Source organism: Exophiala mesophila (genome assembly GCF_000836275.1).
Source record: "Exophiala mesophila strain CBS 40295 unplaced genomic scaffold supercont1.1, whole genome shotgun sequence".
NCBI classification, from domain to species: Eukaryota; Fungi; Ascomycota; class Eurotiomycetes; order Chaetothyriales; family Herpotrichiellaceae; genus Exophiala; species Exophiala mesophila.
Window position 1 is genome coordinate 5,043,975 of NW_015622504.1, and position 18,859 is coordinate 5,062,833.

Genomic DNA, 18,859 nt, shown 5'->3' on the forward strand with positions numbered 1-18,859 from the left:
TTCGGTGTGGCAATGACCTTTCCGTGAAACAGGAGGCAAAGAGCAATCAAAAACAATGATATTACCTTGTTGGTGGTGTTGTTGAACGGTCGTAGGCAGTGTTGGAACATGGCCCATCGCTGGACAAAGTTGGCGCCTTTCAATTTGGGATCCGAGAGTGACAAATTGGTTTTGATGACACAAGGCATGTGTCCAGTCCACTGTCACCTGTGGTTAGCTTGAGCAGTGGGTCAAATGCGGATCACCTACCCAACGGCGACGCTGCTTCATGTGGACGACAAAACAGTCGGGCTGCACTCCCCATTGCAAAACTTCATGGACGAGAGCCGTCTGCCAGCCAGCGCCGTGGAGATGCCAACTGGTGAAGAGGTCTTCGGTGACGGCAAATTCGGGTAGATGGCCGATACTCTGCCAGGCACGCGCACGCAAGATGAAGCCAGAACCTGGACACCACGCCGTTCCAACGCTGTCCCTAGCACCATCCTCGGCATGAGTGCCAGTGATATTTGATTGATACAACGGGTCGTTATCAGGAATGTTGTAGAAATGCTGTAAAGCATCAGCCTTGAAGATCACATAGGGCAGTCATGGCTTACCTGTCCAGTTGTCACCATGCCGATCTTTAGATCTCGGATACCATGTGGCAAGAGTGCACGGAGGATTTGCGGTTCAGGCATCATGTCGGAGTCAAGAATGCAGATCCACTCATAGGCAAAGCCAAGAGTTGCAACGAATTGTCGAAGAGTGGCATTGATGTTTCCTGCCTTGTAGCCATGGCCATATGCTGGCTTGTCTCGTGAACTGTAATACAAGTGGGGAAATTGAGAGGAGAGCTGGTTGACCTGGTCTCGAAGTAGATGCGAGTTACCATCATCTGCAAGAATCACCCGGAGTTTGGCAGAGGGGTAATCGACACGACAAGCAGCATTGACAGTGTCCATGATGATGTCCACGGGTTCACCACAAGCGACGACAATGATGACCACACCGGGCACATTATCACCAACAAGACGCAAGACTGATCGCTGATTTGGGTCACGCTTAGACGCAACACAGAGACGCCAGAGTGATTCGGTGATGCACGAGGCTGTAGGTGATGATCAGCTAACGCCTTGCAATTGCTCATGACCAAGGTTCTTACATTGCTCAAAGACTTGAGAGATGGCAAACAAAAGTGGAACCAAAAGACCAGTCTCGCCTTGTAGATATGCAACCAAGATATTGACAAAGAGTGCGATGACATATGCAACGACGTTCGTTAGGTTGAAAACCTTGAGAAAGTAAGCCCAAAGAGTGCCTGGGATCGGCTTTGGGGTATGCAAGGTCTTGATTTGGACAGACTCGATGTCGAAAGTTGCATCAAGTGCTGTGACCGCAATAGGATCCTGGCCCTTTGTCTTGAAGACGTGGGCTCCAGCCTGAAAGTGCAAGCTGGGGGATTCACCCGCCATCTTCAAGTGCAGGAGCTGAGGCAAGACTGCGGAGACACATAGGTTAATACAGGCTCTTTTACCCAGAAGCGGTAATGGATCAGTATAGATTGGGAAGACTGCGGTCCAGCAAGAAGCTCTATACCAATCCTGACAGTAGAAGTACAACAAGCAAAGATCAGCACCTAGACTGACCTCGCGGGGTCATTAAAATGGACGAGGGGATGTGGAGAGGATGGGCAAGGGGCAACATGGGGCTTGCGATGCTCACGTTAGATGAATGATGTCGTCCAAATTTAACATCAAGATCCGGGTTGAAGTCGCGTTCTCGGCGCTGTGGATCCAGGCCTGAGGCGAGAATTCCAGAGCAGAGGGATAGGGAATGTATCTGCCGAAGCAAGACTAGATTCAGTGACGAACAGAAGGTGTGCTGGTCAAGCTTTGTGAAAGAAAGGATTGATGTTGAGTAGGTGGTGAGATGAGATAGGGTGAAAGTAGAAGAAAGAATATCCGGGGTTCAAGTAGGTGGAGATGAAGTGGAAGAGAGAGTCAGAGCAAACCGGTGAGGTAGAAGTCGGACTGGTCTGGAAAACTGAGATTCTGTAAAGACAGAATTCACAGTCAGAGTTTGCAGAAACTTGTCAGATGCTGAGAATTAGAGAGGCAGTAACAACCAACGTCCACCCCCGCTGTTGCCCAGTATAGCAAGTCCGTCCAGCTCTTGCCATCTTTGTCCCCTCTCTTCCCAACATCTGCTCACGACCTGCTTCCTTCTCTGCGCTTTCCTTCACGGCCTTTCTTTCCCTCCTGATCTTCTCTTCCTCACAGGGAAAGACCACACCGGACTGATCTGATCTGACTACCTAGGTAGTCACGTCCCCGCCTCCTCATCAATCATATCCTGACTCAGGCTTCCTGTTCCCCTTCTGTTGAACTGATTCACCTTTTCACTGTCACATCCTTGGTCTGATACATAGTCTGTTTGTAGACCAATCATAGTCGTCCAACAGGATCAGAATCTTGATTAACAATAGTCATGCAACAGACCGCAATTCACCGGTGTGGTCCCAGTCATGTTCATTCTGTGTAGCGTATGGCTCACAATGATCTGTTGGCACTCACTGTGACAATTCATGTTCACGCATCAAGATCAAATGAGAATTTGGGTCGCATCAAACCAGTTGGAGACTGCGAGTTTCTCGCAGAAAACCCTCCGTGGATCCCCAGTGGCTGTCGCTATCCCTTCCACCAGGGAGCTCACTTATCTTGCTTATGTTGAGATACATTGTGGAAGTCCAGCATCAATGACACTCATAAGTTCGAGTGCGACGTCCAGACTGCCATGTGTCCCGTAATGACTTCGTAGCAACTTGTTGAGTTGAGTCAACAAGATGAGGTTGAGATAGATGCCTCAGTCACTGGTGGGTCTAGGGACATTTTTGCCAAGATCTAACTGAACTTGGCATATTTGCTCCATTTAGTGAATTTGACTGCGTCTCCAACTTCACAGCTTTTTTTGGCCAGAGACATCAAGCCGCTGCTATCTTCACCATTCGCAGTCATTCCTTTTCTTCGTTCATTTCCGGCTCTCCCTTGAGTTGACCATTTGATAAATCACCTCGTACTGTCTCAGCGGCGCATGCCACCCTTGCGACTCTCCTAGCGCAATGGTCAACATAGCGAAACGCATGCGGGCGTTTCAGCCAGTAAGTCCCAACTCATCTCAATACCCATCGTCCTCTCTAACTTGTGCCAGAAAGTAAGCTCCCTACGATGATACCCCTTTGCGCAGCAACTCACCAGATAGCTATACAATATCCGCCACGGCCGAGGCGCATCCATCCTTCCTCCTCCCCCGGCGGCTCAGGTAGCCAAGTTCAACGTCGTCTTACCAAACCTCCCCAAGACTTCAGAGAGCTATGCTGCCATCCGCGGCACCAAAATATTTATCAAGGAACTGCTTCCGCGGTTAAAATATCACAACCCAACTCTCCCCATTTCGGTCCAGTCCGTGGGTGAGCAACCAAGCTTGGAGCTGACTTTTGCAAGCAATCAACATGGCATCTTGTCCGCTATTGAGTCGCAAGCAAAATCCTCTGATGCGGCCCAGGTCCAGGCGCGCTGGTCAGATATCGAGACTTCAGGCTCACATGCGGCCGAAACTTCTACAACAAAGTCATCTCAATCCAGTTATCAAAGAGTCCTTTCAGCAAATCTAAGTGGTCACCAAGTGGAAACCATCTGGGATTTTGTTCAGGGAGTTACAGGCGCCAAGGAAGCGCCCGCGCCCACCACCGAAGAGCTCGAACAAATGCAACGTCTCAGCGAGTTTTTCGAGCAATCTGAAAAGGATCGACAACTAGTCAAGGCTGGTAGGGACGCCATCGCCAAGGAGAAGGCCGAACTCCGAAAAGCAAAGGAGGCCGCGGAAAGGATGTCTGCCGAGTTTTAATGGCTTCGCCTTTCCTAAGCATGTACAATATTGTTCTCACCAAGTGCACAGCGAGCGATCTTAAAATGCATGAGTTCACCATCAACTGTGCAACATGAAATATTACTTGTCTATCTTTTGTTCCCTCTAGGTCCGTTTATTCGCTACATCGAACAGCAAGGACAGCAACCGACACAGATGATACTTGATCAACTTCTCTAGCGGCCAGAACACAAGCTCATGCATATCCCCCTACCAGCACCTCGGTTCCAATCCTACAACTCTACCATCAACCCAACCAAAGTACTTCCACTCCCACCGGTCACTCAAACTAGAGTCTTGCAGTGCACGCCCAAACCCTCTACACTCACTTGGTTCTGTCCAGGCGAATGGCCCCTGCATTTCGGCGCTTGTTCCAAGTCTGCCCTCCACAATACCCCTTCTCCATTCTTCCATCGCGAAAAGCGGAAGCAAAACTCCAAGCTTATCACCGTGTCCCGGAATTTCATTGGCGTAGAACCAATGCACACCAGGAAGAGAACGGTGCCAAATAGCATACACCGCACTCTCTGCGAACGCGGCAGGCAATTCGAACAGGTGCATGTCGTCGAATATGCGAGTCATGCGGAACCCTTCAGCTCGGAGCAGCGGCCAACTCATCTCGGAATACTTCGCTTCCGGGGTGAAAACGACGTTCGATAGCGTCATGACGCTCACCCGATACGGATGTTGGTGTCCGATTCCAGGCAAGATGGGCAGCACCACTGTACCGTATGGACGTGATGGCGTTCCTTCCTCAAACCATGTTGTGTTAGGGATCAGGATTTGGCGGAATAGTCGATGATCATTGCATTTGTGTTGATATCCCTTTGCATTTAATATCCAGCCATTAATTGCGGATCCCTCCAACGGGAGCCTGCTTTGCTGAGACTCAGCCCTTGCCGTTGACTCTGGCACACGGAAATTGTTTCGGCGATTTGAACTCGACCGACGACCTGGATTGGGGCCGAGCATCACCAATGGGTCGGTATGACTGCTGGGATTCTGTGATGGCGGATACATGTCGCCATTGTCCGACAAAGGCAGGCCTCTTTCGCGATGTGAACGTGTCGCTTCAGGAAGTCGCAACCGTTGGTAGATAGTCTGGTATCCTCGTTCATCGATAGAAATGAACGAATCCACTCCTGTTGAAGCCGATGGGCCGGCAAATTCACCTCTCAATACCTCTTCCGATCTCTCGTCCGGACCATGGTCATTGTGCTGATGGTCTGTGCCGTTCTCAGGAGGCATACTGCCGGCTGAGTTAGACGCCTCGTTGAACATATACATATTCAGAGTGCCGTTCTCGTCTACGAAAACGACATCCCCATGACCTGAAGACATCCTCACTTGTGATATAAGCTTCGTTGCAGTCTATGCGTCTTTGAAAAATCAATAAAGTGGACATATATCAAAAGCATTTAAGCTGAAGTTGGTTATTTAAGTAGGAAGATGAAATCGCGAGCTCCCGTTTGCAAAGCACCCCCGACTGTTCTGAATGCCCTGGTTTGCACGTCCTTCTATGATGCCTTCAGTACAAAACGCCGTGAACAATGGTGTCAGACATGACAACTGACAAAAAGTCTCCAGGATTGATATCACCCCCATCTCTTCAATTATTAGATATTGTCGGCAAACACTCGTCCTGCTGAGCAACATGTCAAAAGAGCTGGTAGAAAAGTCATACGTGTAGCCAATACTGTATACCTCACATGGATCAAACACATTCGGTATCTCAGTGTCAACCCATCACATCATGTTAGAATCTTCTGATCACGGCTTAAATGAGATGCATGGTGCAGATATGTTTTGAGGTTGCTATCCTCATCGAATCATGCATCACCAGCATGCTTCGCACCTTTTACAGGTCACATACCTGGACAAAAAGACCCTGTACACGAAGTATGTGTTCCTACGATGATCCAGCAATAAATCCCTGCGACCTAGGATTTAAGCCAACTATGTAAGCTATCTAGATGTACCGAGAAGAGGGGCGAGGGCGATTTGTCTTCCCGCTGTGTTCGTAGACCAAGACGCCCAAATCGCCAACTAACAGACACAAACGCGCCACAACACACACCCTCTCTCTCCCTCACCTGAGTCACTACTTCACATTCTTGACTCGTGTATGAGTCTTGTGCAAACGATTCATCACAACTGGCATACTATTGACAATATTTTCCTGGGTGTACTCGACCGGCAAATAGGTATTCTCGTTAAAGATGCAGAATCCATGGCCCCCATCACGAGTACGTATCAACTTTCCAAATTCGTTACACTGAGCCTTGAGAAGGGCGCTCGCGATACGATTCCTCGGCGCATCGGGGTCGTACAACACATCTTCAAGGGCAAACTTGGCCGTGATATAGACCGAGTGGTCCGCGAACCCGGCGTCATGGCAGGGAGCTCGAATGATTACGGGGAACAAGATCGTCCCATACTCTTTCGGGTGGATGGTAGGACTCTCGACGAACAGTTCTCGTGAATGGCAGATGTGATCTTGCGACCTCAGCGCGCCGAGTTCCAACCGCCAGTGAGATGTCCTTGCGACTTTTTCTAGTTCCCATTTCTCTGTCTGCTTACATTGTGGGAATCGTGTTAGTTGGGTCTCCTCCTGGACCGTCGCATTTGATCCTGAAGCTGCTGTTCCTGACATGATGATTACGATGGATTTGTTGGATTTCTCGGTATTTGTTATACGATTCGAGAATGTTTTGTGTATAGAAAAAAGAATCCTGCTCTGCTGCCATTTTATATATCGGTGATCAAGTCACTCTATGACAGTCTTTTCTATGCGTTTGTAGGACAGAACAGCCAGTTGAGTAGCAGAAGACACTCTAGCCAGTCACCTTATCGTTGGCTCTTGTCGAACGAGAACGTTATGGGGGTTTCTGATTGGAAATATGTTTGTAGCTATGTGTGTCACATGTCAGAATATCTATTGGTACAGTATGACAGCCTCACTCTGAACTAGATTTGTCTTCTTGACTTAAACATACAGCGTCATCCACTGACTTTTGCTTGGCCAATCGTCCACCATGCAAACATAGTATTAGAGCAGTTCCCCTTGAGCAACTGAGATATCAATACCATGCTTTCGAGCCACTTGGTTCCATTCTTCATGCTCTTCCGGGCTGATAGGTGCTTCCCCATGTGGGAAGTTGACAACAACAGACTCCTTGGGGGGAAGCATGGCCACTTCCTGTGTACTCTCATTGACATAAAAAGAGCGGAAGATAATCCTCATGTCTCGCGAATACCACTGTCGGTCACCCTTTTTGTTTATAGTTCGACTCGTAATGCCGTCTCGGGCCAGTAGTTCCCAATTCAGTACATAGCGAATACCACGTTCAGCCAGGCTCGGATTCACCCTCACATCATGTATGGGGAGCTCGATCACTTCCTCCGGCTGGTCATCTTTTCGAGCCTTCGATACGATTTCCGCCATGGCCCAGGTACCGGTGGGATCGCGGGGCGAACGATGGATAAGAGTTTCGAGATAACATTCATGGTAGTCAAAATTAAGACCCTTGACGATCAACACAATTTGAATTTCGGACGAATTATCCGCCATTGTGGTGTATTTCCTTTGTAAGAAAATGTGTTCTGAAAGTACATGGTCTCAAAACAGGAATAAAAGGAGGTCCGCGATATCAATTTATAGATAAATCTTTGCGCCTTATCCACGAGTGTCATACTCAAACGTCAATCGACTCACACATGGAAAGTGCAATATGCTTGAATGGCAATTGCCGCAAAGCGTGAAGGCGACATCGATACTTATCCTTGTTCTGTTCGTGTCACACAAACCCGAGTTTGGCAACCTCAGAGGGTAAACTTGCGACTAGACTCGGCTCGAAGTAAGGCACAGCGAACAGAGTATCACAGACCGTTTTCATATGTGACGCTCGTGCTTGTAGGGGTTTGCGACCTTCGGCACCGCTGGAGATCATCTACAGACCACAAAAGGCGTACATCTCAATTAGTGATTCTATACAAATGGCTCTCTACTCCCAATTTTCCTCGCGAGAGACACCCACACGGAGTCAGCATAATTTGACAGCTGGGAAAGGAGCGATGATGGTGGCCACGAGCATCACGCCAAGGAAATACGGCAGACTGTAGAGCACACATAGTATCTCTCGGTCTTCTAGTGTAGAGTATAGAGACCAGGAATACAGCTCCTGGTCTCTAGATAGTGACGCCCTATGCACACTCACCTCTCAATCTGACAATACCATTGTCGCCGAGGACTGATGTCAGACCCTCCACATGATTCGTGTGACGACCTTTGAGCAGACAAGAAGATTCTTTTAGAGATTGCGGACTGGGAATTGGCGATCCCCAGATGATCGCCAGGCTCCAGGTAAAGTTTCGGCAGTGACGCCAGTAATCGACCTCGAATCCATTTATAGCAGCCTCAGGCAAGGCAACCATTTTATTCTTGACTTTATCCCAAACGACAGCCAGGAACACGATCACACGGAAATACTTATAACAATTTCTAAGTACCGTCTGGTTCATATCATACGACAATTGTTTTAATCCCGCATCCCAAGATGGGTAAATTATTTGGCAAGTCACAATCGTCAAAGGTGGTGAGGGAGACACCGGATGGTCCAAACGCACCTCCAACTTTCGAGGCATCAACTCAGCCTCCCGAATTTCCGCCATTCAGCACATCATTTGCTTCGGTATCTCTTCACCGAACCGACCGCATCCGGCTCCTGCAGTTTCCGCTCGACGAGATTGAGGGAGTTCGTACCGTCATCCAACGTTTCTGGCCCAAAGGCATCCAAGATGAAAGAATTGTCAACAACTCCCACGAGTTCAAACTCAATGGAAATCCGTGGACTGGGAATTCAAGTAGCGAAAAGACACCCTCTCGCATCGTAATGCGGGAGATACTCGCCCAACTGTTCTCCAGAGGATGGATTTTGATGGTTAGTACGAACATCAGTAAAAACGAATATGACCAAGACACAATGTTCTTTCGGAAGCAACTCACGCCACCGCCTCCAAGCGAATGGATCGCAATAAGTTTCAATCGAAAGGACCGTCTTCGGTTGATTGGAGCTCCTCAGGAGGTTATCGCGGGTTTCACTGGCGTTCTGCAGAGGATGAACTTGTTCCTAGACGGACAACTCAAGGACCAGCAGAACAACATGTACGAGTTCAGGTGCACTGGGCATCCCTGGAAAGCAATGGCTGAAGAAACAATGACTACTCGTCAATTGTTTCTCAAGATGCTGGAAACTCTTGAGAGACATGGCTTCAGTCTCTACGCAAGCTTGAATCAAAACAACGGAGACGAAGACGACTCACAGCAGGCAGAGAGCTGGTACTGTGTCAGGGACCGAGATTGGGTTGAAAATAAGCCAGTATTTCATCGTTGAGCGTTTCTTCGAACCCTTTAGTGTGAGTGAAAGCACGTGGGAAAACCCAGGACACAAAAATATAAAAACTAGTGGAGGGACAAATCTTCCTTCGCCCCACAAACAGATTTTAGTAGTCCAGCAAAAAAACAAAAACAATCAACAGCCAGGATTCCCAAATGGTCACCCACTTTAGTACTAACTGACCGGCATGTGGCTTAAGTATGGCTGAGCGAACGGGAAGCCCTGTTCTCCACATCCTATGGTCGATTGCGAAAGGAGTTGAGTAGATTCAGGATATATAGACACTACAATCATCCGTGTGCCTTGTATACTCCGTAAGCTCTCCCTAAGTACCTCTTCAAAGGGCCCTAGAGGCACCTAGGTGGTGTGCAACTAAGCATACACATAACACCATAACTTGCTAATTGGCCTAACGCCAAAAGTTGAAAGTTGAAACCACATAACATTGTGATTCCTTGTTCGATAACTCCCCAAGTTCAACATCACGTCAAAAACTTAACGTACTGCTTTCCGTCCCTTATAGTGGTCGTCATCTCAATCCAATAGGGCGTATGTCGCTGTGAGATATGCCATCCTGACTTCACTCCCGACGTATAAGGGACTCTGATGTAGCCAATCGCATCCAGCTTTCGCCAGCTCAGGATCAGGCGATGTGGAGCATTACCAGCTTGGATCTGGGCAACGTCTCCCAGGTTCCACCAGATATGCGGTAAATTCCCCTGTAGTCGAATCACTCCCCTTCCAACTGCTGCATTCGGCTTAAATAGGGGATCGTTCTTCCATTCGGGCAACGGAGGCTCTACTCTCCAGGCAAAATATTCGGTCGTGTTGGCCCAATGGTAATCAAACCGTTCTTCTAGCGTGACGCCTCCTTCATTGGCCAATTCTTTTAGCTTGTCGAAGATTGCACGGTCGACGGTCATTGCTGTGATGTATTTAGCACTATTTTCTATAGTCTGGCGTATTGTGAATATCGATGGAAGTGGCTTGGACAGCATAAGAGCTCAAATTTATATTCTAGATAACTGCATGCACGTTTGCCATGAATAGCAATGACAAAGCCACCGATGCAAGTCATACTACATCTGTGACACTATATTCTGTATAGCTCAGTCATTGCTGATGTTTGTCTCGCAATCGCAATCGTTTGTCGGTGATTAAGTACCGTACAGAGACTCAAGTGGCTTTTGTTGTAGCGCTGCATCTGCAGCCAACTACCGCACTGTCTGTAAACGAAAATGGAGAGACTTTGACTCGCCTGAGTTGCAAGATAATGATATTGACACATATAGGCATGGCAAATTACAACCACAACCCATGTGATTGAGTGGTAGGTATCGAGCAACACATAATGTTGTATGCATTGAGACCCAGATGTTGTGGGTCTCGTCGCTTTGTCGTTCCTATGATATTATTGGCTGCTTACATAACATTCTCAATCCGAGATTCAGCCATGTGATTTTGTTTGGGAAACTGCGCCCTATCTTCAGACGTCGAACTTCTCAACCTCAACAGTCTGACGTTGGACGTGGACACGCAAGGCGGCCAGTGTGTCGAGACACCCATAATATCACTTTCCTCTTCATTATGATCCTTTAGACACCTTTTCTCCAAACCTTATCACTCGTTGCGACCATCTCACAATGGCAGGAGATCGTGAAGGCCTCCTGTCCGAGAAGCACTACGACAAAGATGCGCCGCCTGTGGACGGCGACAAGCCTACATTTGCACCTGAAAGCGACGATGAAGGCTCACTCGGAGATGCAGATATAGTAGACGACGACGATCGAGAGATCTTGGACGAGACACAAGAGCATGAGAGACTCCTCCACAAACCAAGCCGATTCGAAACGGCCAAATCCCTCTTTGCTCGTGCCGGACCCCGCGCTGATGGCAGCAGTGGCAGCAGGAGAACGCGACAGAAAAAGAGCCGAGGGTCAAGAAGTGGCTCGCAAGATATGGATATGATGTTTGAGATGGAAGGGGGTTTCAAAGACACCAGTTCCCAGTCCGATAGCGACTCGATCGATATCAAGAACACTCAATGGGACAGAGACCTCCCTGTCAAGAAGCACAGAGGTCGCCTTGCTGTCATATATCTCGCCATAATTGCCTTGTTTCTCGGACTGCTATACGGAGCATTTAAAGCTTCTCACAAGTACACCCTCAAGCCGACCATCCATCGCCTGAACAAGACTTCCAATGGCACCCATATCTTCCGGCCAACCACTATTCTGATCTCTCTGGACGGTTTCCGTGCCGACTTTCTCAACCGCAAGATCACACCTGCCCTCAGTGCCTTCATAGCCAGTGGAGTGTCTCCACAGTACCTTTTGCCATCTTTTCCGTCCGTCACTTTTCCTAATCATTTTACCTTGGTAACTGGTCTGTACCCGGAAAGCCATGGGATTGTCAGCAATCAATTTTGGGACCCGTCTTTTGACGAAGAATTCTATTACACCAACCTCGGTGTGTCAATGCAGCCCAAGTGGTGGGGTGCCGAGCCCCTCTGGGTCACAGCTGAGCATCAAAAGGTCCGCTCCGCCATCCACATGTGGCCAGGATCTGAAGCACATATCCCCGACGTCGAGCCAACCTACTTGGACAAATACAATGGCTCCGAGGAGCTGACACGCAAGGTTGATCGAATTGTCCATTGGCTCGATCTTCCAGGTGACGACGATGAGGCTGCTCCTGAGGCGGATAAAAGGCCTCAATTCATCGCTGCTTATGTTCCCAACGTCGACGCCGATGGTCACAAATACGGCCCGAATAGTACCGAAATCCGAGCAACGATCGCGGATGTTGACAGCATGCTCACTCTACTTGTGGAGGCTCTCTTCGCACGCAACCTGACCGAGATTGTCAATCTAGTCATCGTTTCGGATCATGGGATGGCCACCACTTCGGTGGATCGTCTTGTTCAATTGGATGATTTAATCGACATGTCTTTGGTGGACCACATTGACGGCTGGCCATTACGGGGATTGCGGCTGAAGAACCCTGAAAGGGATGTCCCACTTCTCCACGAACAGTTGGTCAACGAGGCCAGGAAGTCCGATGCCTTTGATGTCTACACCCGTGAAACGATGCCAGCACGTTATCATTTCTCCAACAATGACCGAATCGCACCACTATGGATTGTCCCCAAGACGGGATGGGCCATTGTCGAGAGACCAGACTTTGACGTCGCCGAGGCCAAAGCGAACGGCAAGGAGTACGTCCCCAAAGGATTACATGGTTATGATCATGAACATCCGCTAATGAGGGCCATCTTCGTCGCCCGTGGACCGGCTTTCCCCCACCATCCCAACAGCAGAGTGCCCGTCTTTCAAAACATTGAGGTCTACAATATTGTTTGTCATTCGCTTGGGGTGGTCCCTCATCCTAACAACGGAACACTTCAGCTTCCTCTGAAAACGATCGGACTCCATAGCGATTTTGACGCGCCAGAACTCGAATCCCCGGCTGATCCGGTGGATGCTCCTGATGGAGTAGGATCCAGCACACCTGCCGCTTACACAACTGCCAGTCCATCCGCAGTTCCCTCTCAAGGCGACCCGGCAGATGCACGCCCATCCTCAATAGCAGCAGGAGCAAAAGATGATGATACTAGTGGCGCATCTGGAGGACCCGAAGCAAAATCCAGCTGGTGGAGCTTCATCCATGAAGGGCTTGAGAAAGCCAAGGCCTGGGCCAAAGAATTTGTGAATTCCATCAAGGGCAACAAAGAGGGCTCTAATGATAACGTGGTCGCAGAACCGAGTGTGACGCCTTGAAGGAGAGGATGATGAATGCCTGAAATTTATGCACACTCGTCTTCTTTACGACAAGTGATCTTCAGGAGGAGATCATCTGCAAGACCACTTGCAGCACGTGGCTCACATCTTGACGAAGTCTTGTCATATGGGTGTTTGTTGGCCAGCTGGGAAGTGGTGGTATTTTCCCCTAAGATTCGCCGGGCGTTCCCCCGAATCCATCAAAACTTGCGTGGGGAGAAGCAGATTGTGACCTGCCCCCACGAAATCTGAAGCTATCAAGATGGAACTGCCAGATTATGTCAATGATGCTGTGCATCGAGCTCACGAGCGCAACGGCGCCGTCCCACAATGCCCCCTCCTGCGAATTCGGGAGGCTCTGCCCTGACACAAGCGTCCAGCCCTGCAACTACAAACACAGCCTCGTTCGGTCTGTGCTTGGGGCGTGACGAACATGTCAGTGGTCCTGACGTGGTATCAGCGCGTCACCAACCCCTCCGCACACGTCGCTTGAGCCTACAACCTGTCCGTGCACCTTAGGAGACAAGCAACTGGCTTGTGTTGGCCCAGCCACGTTGCTAGCCACCAGCTAAACTAAGTGGCGCGTGTCTTCTGCCAACTGGGACACCTGGTAGCTTTGACGTCTCTCTACGTCAAGTTTGAAAGACTACCTGAGTGAGATGCTTTCGTCCATTCTCGTGAGACTTGGAGCTGGAGAAGCGAGAAGGAGTATCATCTACAAGGATCTTGATATGGTTTCTTCTTTCATAGCTAGTCATTGTATCTAATCAATTCTCCATGTACAAGGATATATTCGCACTTCGGCCGAAGGAATCTGCGCATCCAAATTGAAGCCACAGTAAACAACCATCATTGGGAGGGGGGGCTTTTGGGGCGAACAGGTCCCGTGACCGGAGCGCACGTGATGAAATTACCCCTATCTTTCCATAGGAGTATAGGACATTCCTACACCCTTTTCACATGCAATTTTAGATAGAAAGGGCTTCGTAAACAGAGAATAGTAAAAGTCGACTCGGGAAGTACATCTCAGTCAAATCCAGGGCTCGCAAGATCAGTCCACTTGGGTCTGTTATCGCCCCCAGGTTGCTACGAGAAGTTCTTCTGCTGCATTGTATGTACATTCGCCGTGCGAGGTCGGCCCCACGTGAAAGGTGCCCCTTTTGTGTCAACCCACTTGACGGGCCTCTTCCTTTTTCCCAAAAGAGTACTCAGTCTAGGGATTTTGGCCAAAGGACACGCGAGGACGCGGTACCGCCACCCCAGGCGAAGGATTCCAACAATAATAGCGACGGACTTCTCTTTGAGGCTCACCGCACGGAGTGAGCCGACACCTTGCGATTGGCACACTCGAATTCTCCAAAAAAAAAATACGGGACTCTGTTTCAAGATTCACACTGAAACAACCTTAAGTGAGCCATCAGCTCGTACATACAGCATGTCAGTGCGTTGTCGTAAGCATGGGCCGTTGTCACATTCGCCAAAAAAATCCAACAAAAGTTTTTCACCCACCGGAGGCGGCTCGATTCAACTCAAGGCGAATGTCGATGTGAGTTTTGATTGTCACTCGATGGGGCTCTAAGATCGAGATCATGCAAGCACTTGGGGTGGGAATCTATATTCAGAACCGGTTTTGGGGATGATTATCACTTCTTGACTGACAGCAGAGATGCTTCTCTCGACTTTCAACCACGTTCAATGACTGGACTCTTTGATCGATTCTGCAGCTAGAAAGATGCACATTGTGCAGTAGACGACATAGGCACAGTTCTAATACCCCGCATCGGTGCAGATCCGATCCAGCCATTCCTTAATTCTGTCCTTAAAGAATCCAACATGGGGACTTTGCTTAGCGTTCAGAGAGGTCAGGGGTCATTCGGCCACTTCAGGCTTATCCATTAAGGCGGAGATCCATCCGGCTTCTCTTCTTGGGCGCTACTGTCCCTCGGCCATGCGAACCCCCCAGACTGGCTCACCAGATGGTCACCTTATCATGATTTGACCATCTGTGGTACTTGGAAATGGCCGGCTCGTCATCCGGGTTGGTTTTCGCTTCCAACTCTACCTATGGGTCCGTGTCTGGTCAACGCGTCACTAACTGAAGGCCTCAAGGTATGGGACTTGGCCCCTCGCCTCAGTTAACTTTTGTTTGGGAGGATGTGGAGAAACTCCAGCTTCCAGATCCGTGTCGAATGCCAGAATCCAGTCCACCGTTCCAAGACTAGAAGCAAACAATTCAACAAACAGTAAGTGTTTGCTGTCTTGGCCGTTCGTTGCAACTCTTGATTACGAGTTGACCTGATCACGATCAAGGCGAAGAAAGTCGCCTCCACCATCGCTGTTTGGAATTCAACTCGTTGTGTAACGTCCGCAAAAACAACCGACATGACCTGGCAGACCGGCAATCATGCATCTTGGTCATACTTTTTCGAACACGAGTGTATTCACGTACAAGGCCACCGAGATCAGTCCTGGTGGCAGGAATGTTTGACAGTATGCTCATTCTGAAGAGCCTTCTCTATTCAACACCAAATTGCTCGTATCGTGTTTTGTTCTGGAACTATCCATTCATCTGCGATTAGATGTCCACTTCGTCGGTAGCATGAAGGTACCCATCGACTGGCCTGACCATAGTACGATCCAACAATCAAGCAATTCTTGTGCATCATTCAGTGAGACATTGTTACTCAGGTTTCCATCAAATCCAGCCAACAAATACTTGCTTTTCGCCTGCACTTGATGGTCTCTAGTCAGGACGGACCATCTCACTGGTCTCTTTCCTTACAGCTTCACGTCATTCTTTTCGGTAACAATGAGAGACGGTCTCTTCGTCTACCACTCCATGTGGCCATAGCGTGATCAAACTTCCAAGGCTGGTACGGGTTCAAGCCACCAAAAATCCAAACAATGGGCTGGGGAACTTTATTGGTCGTGGAATCGACGTTGATGGCGCCATTGTCGGCGCCTTAGAGGCGTGGCACACCCCAGCCAAGCTCTTCATCCGGCCCAGGCGTAGAGCTTATGTGGGTTTACCAGGGTCGATTAGACCTTTTGACTTTTCTGCGCCACCCCTGCATCGCGCCGCCAACCGACCCATCCAGCCTTTGCTGACCGACCTTGGCGAGGTTGGTCGCGTTTCAGATCCTGGGCCGTCCGTGCCCGTTCTCTCATTCGCTTCATGTCAACGACAGCTTCTCCGCCAGGCACACATCAGCCAACTTTTCCGCTCCGCATGGGTGCCATCCCTGAACCGTGCGGCGGCGCCTGCTGTCGGCCAGCCTTCTATACTGTGCTCAAAGTCGCCCGTGAGTTCCACTTACACGCATCGTGCTCCCTTCAGCCTGGTCCGGTCCCCTTTTCTATCCTCTCCACAGAAGGCGGTCCTCAGTAGACACAGACGCCCGGAGCTGCCTGATGTCGATGGTGGCTCTTCACTATTGAACAACCTGCCACCCCTTATCCATTGACTAACGAATGGGCCTTGCCCAGTCACACATGATGGACATGTCAACCTCTCTTCTTTGCATGACGTCCTGTCCCCCTTATGGGTATTTGAATCCCTTCAATTTCCTTTGCTCACGTTTCCTTTTCCATCATCCTTCGCTATCAGTCTTCACTCACTATCACAAGTCTCTCACTTGAAGTTGAATAAAGCTCAGACATCCAACCCAAATTCTGGTCTTTGAGTCTTTGTTCCAACCTATTACAAAGTACTTGACCACTATTCGTTACCAATCACACCTCAAGTCAAGACATATATTTCAACATGAAGTCCGCAATCGTTCTCGGGCTTGCAGCCATTGTTGTTGCCGCACCTGGCGGCGGAGATGACAACGGCGGTTTTGGCGGTGGACGTGGAGGATGGGGCAACGGTGGCGGCTTCGGTGGTGGCCGAGGTGGTGGCTCTGGTGGCCCTGGTGGAAATGGCGGATGGGGAGACTGGAAACAAGGAGGTCAGTGGCAAAACTGGGAAGAGACCAGCACTCCTGCACCTACACCTGCACCTATCACGACGACAACCCCTTCTCCATCTCCTGCTCCAGTCGAGACTTCTACCACGTCTCAGCACTGGCAGGACTGGTCATCAGAACCATCATCATCTATTTCCCCTGCCCCTACAGAGACCTCAACCCATTCCCAATGGGAAGACTGGTCGTCAGTACCTTCTTCATCAATTTCCCCTGCTCCCACAGAGACCTCAACCCATTCCCAGTGGGAAGACTGGTCTTCAGTACCTTCATCATCGATTTCCCCAGCCCCTACCGAGACATCAACACATTCGAAATGGTCCGATTGGACCTCAACCTCTCCCATACCTTCTCCATCTCCGATTGAGACGACCACTAACCCCACTCCAGCTCCTACCGAGACTGGCCATTGGTCAGACTGGTCTTCTACCGTGGCTCCCGAGCCCGCTCCAATCGAAACTTCCACCACCAAATGGGAGGATTGGTCTTCTGCGGAGCCCGCGCCAACTGTCTCCCCCATCCCAGTTGAACCTACTCACACCTGGGCTGATTGGACCTCTGCTGAGCCTGAGCCAACCGTGTCCCCAGTCCCTGTTGAGCCAACTCACACTTGGGGAGACTGGTCTTCGGAGCCTGCTCCAACAACCACTGCTCCAACCACCATTGCTCCAGTGCCGGCAACCTCTACTACCAAGAAATGGGAGGACTGGTCCAGCACCACACCTGAGCCAGAGCCAGTGACTACCGTTCAGCCTGAGCCACAGCCAACCCCAACCACGACTTTCCACTCAACTACTCCTCACCCAATTACAACAACTGCCTCTCCAGCAACTTTCACTGGAGCTGCCACGGCTGTGTCAGGAAACTACAAGATGGCCGGTGCCGCCGCCGCCATTGTTGTCGTGGCTCTTCTGTAGACGAGTTCCTCGCAGATCTCTGGCCGACCTTCGTCTTTTTCCACCCCAGCATTCTACATTCAATTCTTCCACCCGATCCCATCTCCCATGGCATCGGAGACCATATCTCCCGCAAAGAGAATATGTGTCACAAAACACCGACCCCCAATTTTTGGGGAGATTTTTGAATTTGATTTATCAATCAAAGCGCTAATGACCGTGAAACGAACACACAACAACAACACTCGACGACGAGACTCATGATCACTCCTTTAGCATGAGTCCAACCCCCCTATTCCACGCAGCTGGAACTGGGAGGATTTTTTGGGAGGATGGACCCGACAAAAAGACTATTAGGAAGAAACAAACACAACCAACGACAATGAAGGCAAAGGGGGAAGGAAACTGGAAATGGCAGGCATTCTAGTGTGATCTCAGCAGCTCGACTCTGGCATCACATTTGTATGATATAGAATTTGGCTTTTGGATATAAATCGCCCACGCATCGCTGTCAACCAACAGAAGGTTGGCGCGTGGCATGGCATGGCACAAGGGCAGCGAAGTCTCTCGACTCGCGCTCCTTTTAACTAGTACTACTTTAGTTTAGTATAGCTTTAGAATCTCGAAATTCGACAAGCTGCCAAATAAGACCAAAAACATTTCAAAATATCTTTTCAAGGATCTCTCCTCACCGTCTTTCTTGTCCGTTCTTGTCTTTCGGCTGTTTGTTTTGATGCTTTTAATCTTTCTCGTACCGACCACAGATTCACGCATTATATGAGAAACTCGCCCGAATCGATGCTCTCAGGTGAATAAACCAAAGTACCTAGGTTAGGGATTGTAGTATGATCACATAGATGAAATGTAGAGTGAGCTGCTCTCTAACAATCATTTTGGTGGTGCTGGTGGTGGTGGTGTAA

General features: G+C 49.5%; 7 protein-coding genes and 1 non-coding gene across 8 annotated transcripts; 4 read left to right on the top strand and 4 right to left on the bottom strand.

The window, feature by feature from the left end:
- Positions 1-2,957: 2,957 nt before the first annotated feature.
- PV10_01608 (uncharacterized protein) lies at positions 2,958-5,178 on the top strand. The gene is made up of 3 exons (XM_016365833.1): positions 2,958-3,136; positions 3,187-3,189; positions 3,238-5,178. Exons 1-3 carry the CDS (start codon positions 3,098-3,100, stop codon positions 3,880-3,882), a joined length of 687 nt encoding a protein of 228 aa, XP_016229482.1. The 5' UTR covers positions 2,958-3,097; the 3' UTR covers positions 3,883-5,178.
- On the bottom strand, positions 4,114-6,556 carry PV10_01609 (uncharacterized protein; the record flags this gene model as incomplete). Its single annotated transcript, XM_016365834.1, has 2 exons — positions 4,114-5,249; positions 6,067-6,556. 2 exons carry the CDS (start codon positions 6,554-6,556, stop codon positions 4,114-4,116), a joined length of 1,626 nt encoding a protein of 541 aa, XP_016229483.1.
- A 396-nt stretch (positions 6,557-6,952) lies between these two features.
- Positions 6,953-7,474, bottom strand: PV10_01610 (uncharacterized protein; the record flags this gene model as incomplete). Its single annotated transcript, XM_016365835.1, has 1 exon — positions 6,953-7,474. The coding sequence occupies one exon, from the start codon at positions 7,472-7,474 to the stop codon at positions 6,953-6,955; it is 522 nt and encodes a 173-aa protein (XP_016229484.1).
- Positions 7,475-8,360: 886 nt separating this feature from the next.
- On the top strand, positions 8,361-9,533 carry PV10_01611 (uncharacterized protein). The gene has a single exon (XM_016365836.1). It carries the CDS (start codon positions 8,460-8,462, stop codon positions 9,294-9,296), a length of 837 nt encoding a protein of 278 aa, XP_016229485.1. The 5' UTR covers positions 8,361-8,459; the 3' UTR covers positions 9,297-9,533.
- PV10_01612 lies at positions 9,430-9,545 on the bottom strand. Its single transcript, XR_001622112.1, has one exon. It is a non-coding gene; the product is annotated as a 5S ribosomal RNA (ribosomal RNA).
- A 236-nt stretch (positions 9,546-9,781) lies between these two features.
- Positions 9,782-10,222, bottom strand: PV10_01613 (uncharacterized protein; the record flags this gene model as incomplete). The annotated part of the gene is made up of 1 exon (XM_016365837.1): positions 9,782-10,222. One exon carries the CDS (start codon positions 10,220-10,222, stop codon positions 9,782-9,784), a length of 441 nt encoding a protein of 146 aa, XP_016229486.1.
- A 591-nt stretch (positions 10,223-10,813) lies between these two features.
- Positions 10,814-13,915, top strand: PV10_01614 (uncharacterized protein). Its single transcript, XM_016365838.1, has one exon. The coding sequence runs from the start codon at positions 10,943-10,945 to the stop codon at positions 13,076-13,078; it is 2,136 nt and encodes a 711-aa protein (XP_016229487.1). The 5' UTR covers positions 10,814-10,942; the 3' UTR covers positions 13,079-13,915.
- Positions 13,916-16,621: 2,706 nt separating this feature from the next.
- Positions 16,622-18,608, top strand: PV10_01615 (uncharacterized protein). The gene has a single exon (XM_016365839.1). The coding sequence runs from the start codon at positions 16,842-16,844 to the stop codon at positions 17,958-17,960; it is 1,119 nt and encodes a 372-aa protein (XP_016229488.1). The 5' UTR covers positions 16,622-16,841; the 3' UTR covers positions 17,961-18,608.
- Positions 18,609-18,859: the final 251 nt, after the last annotated feature.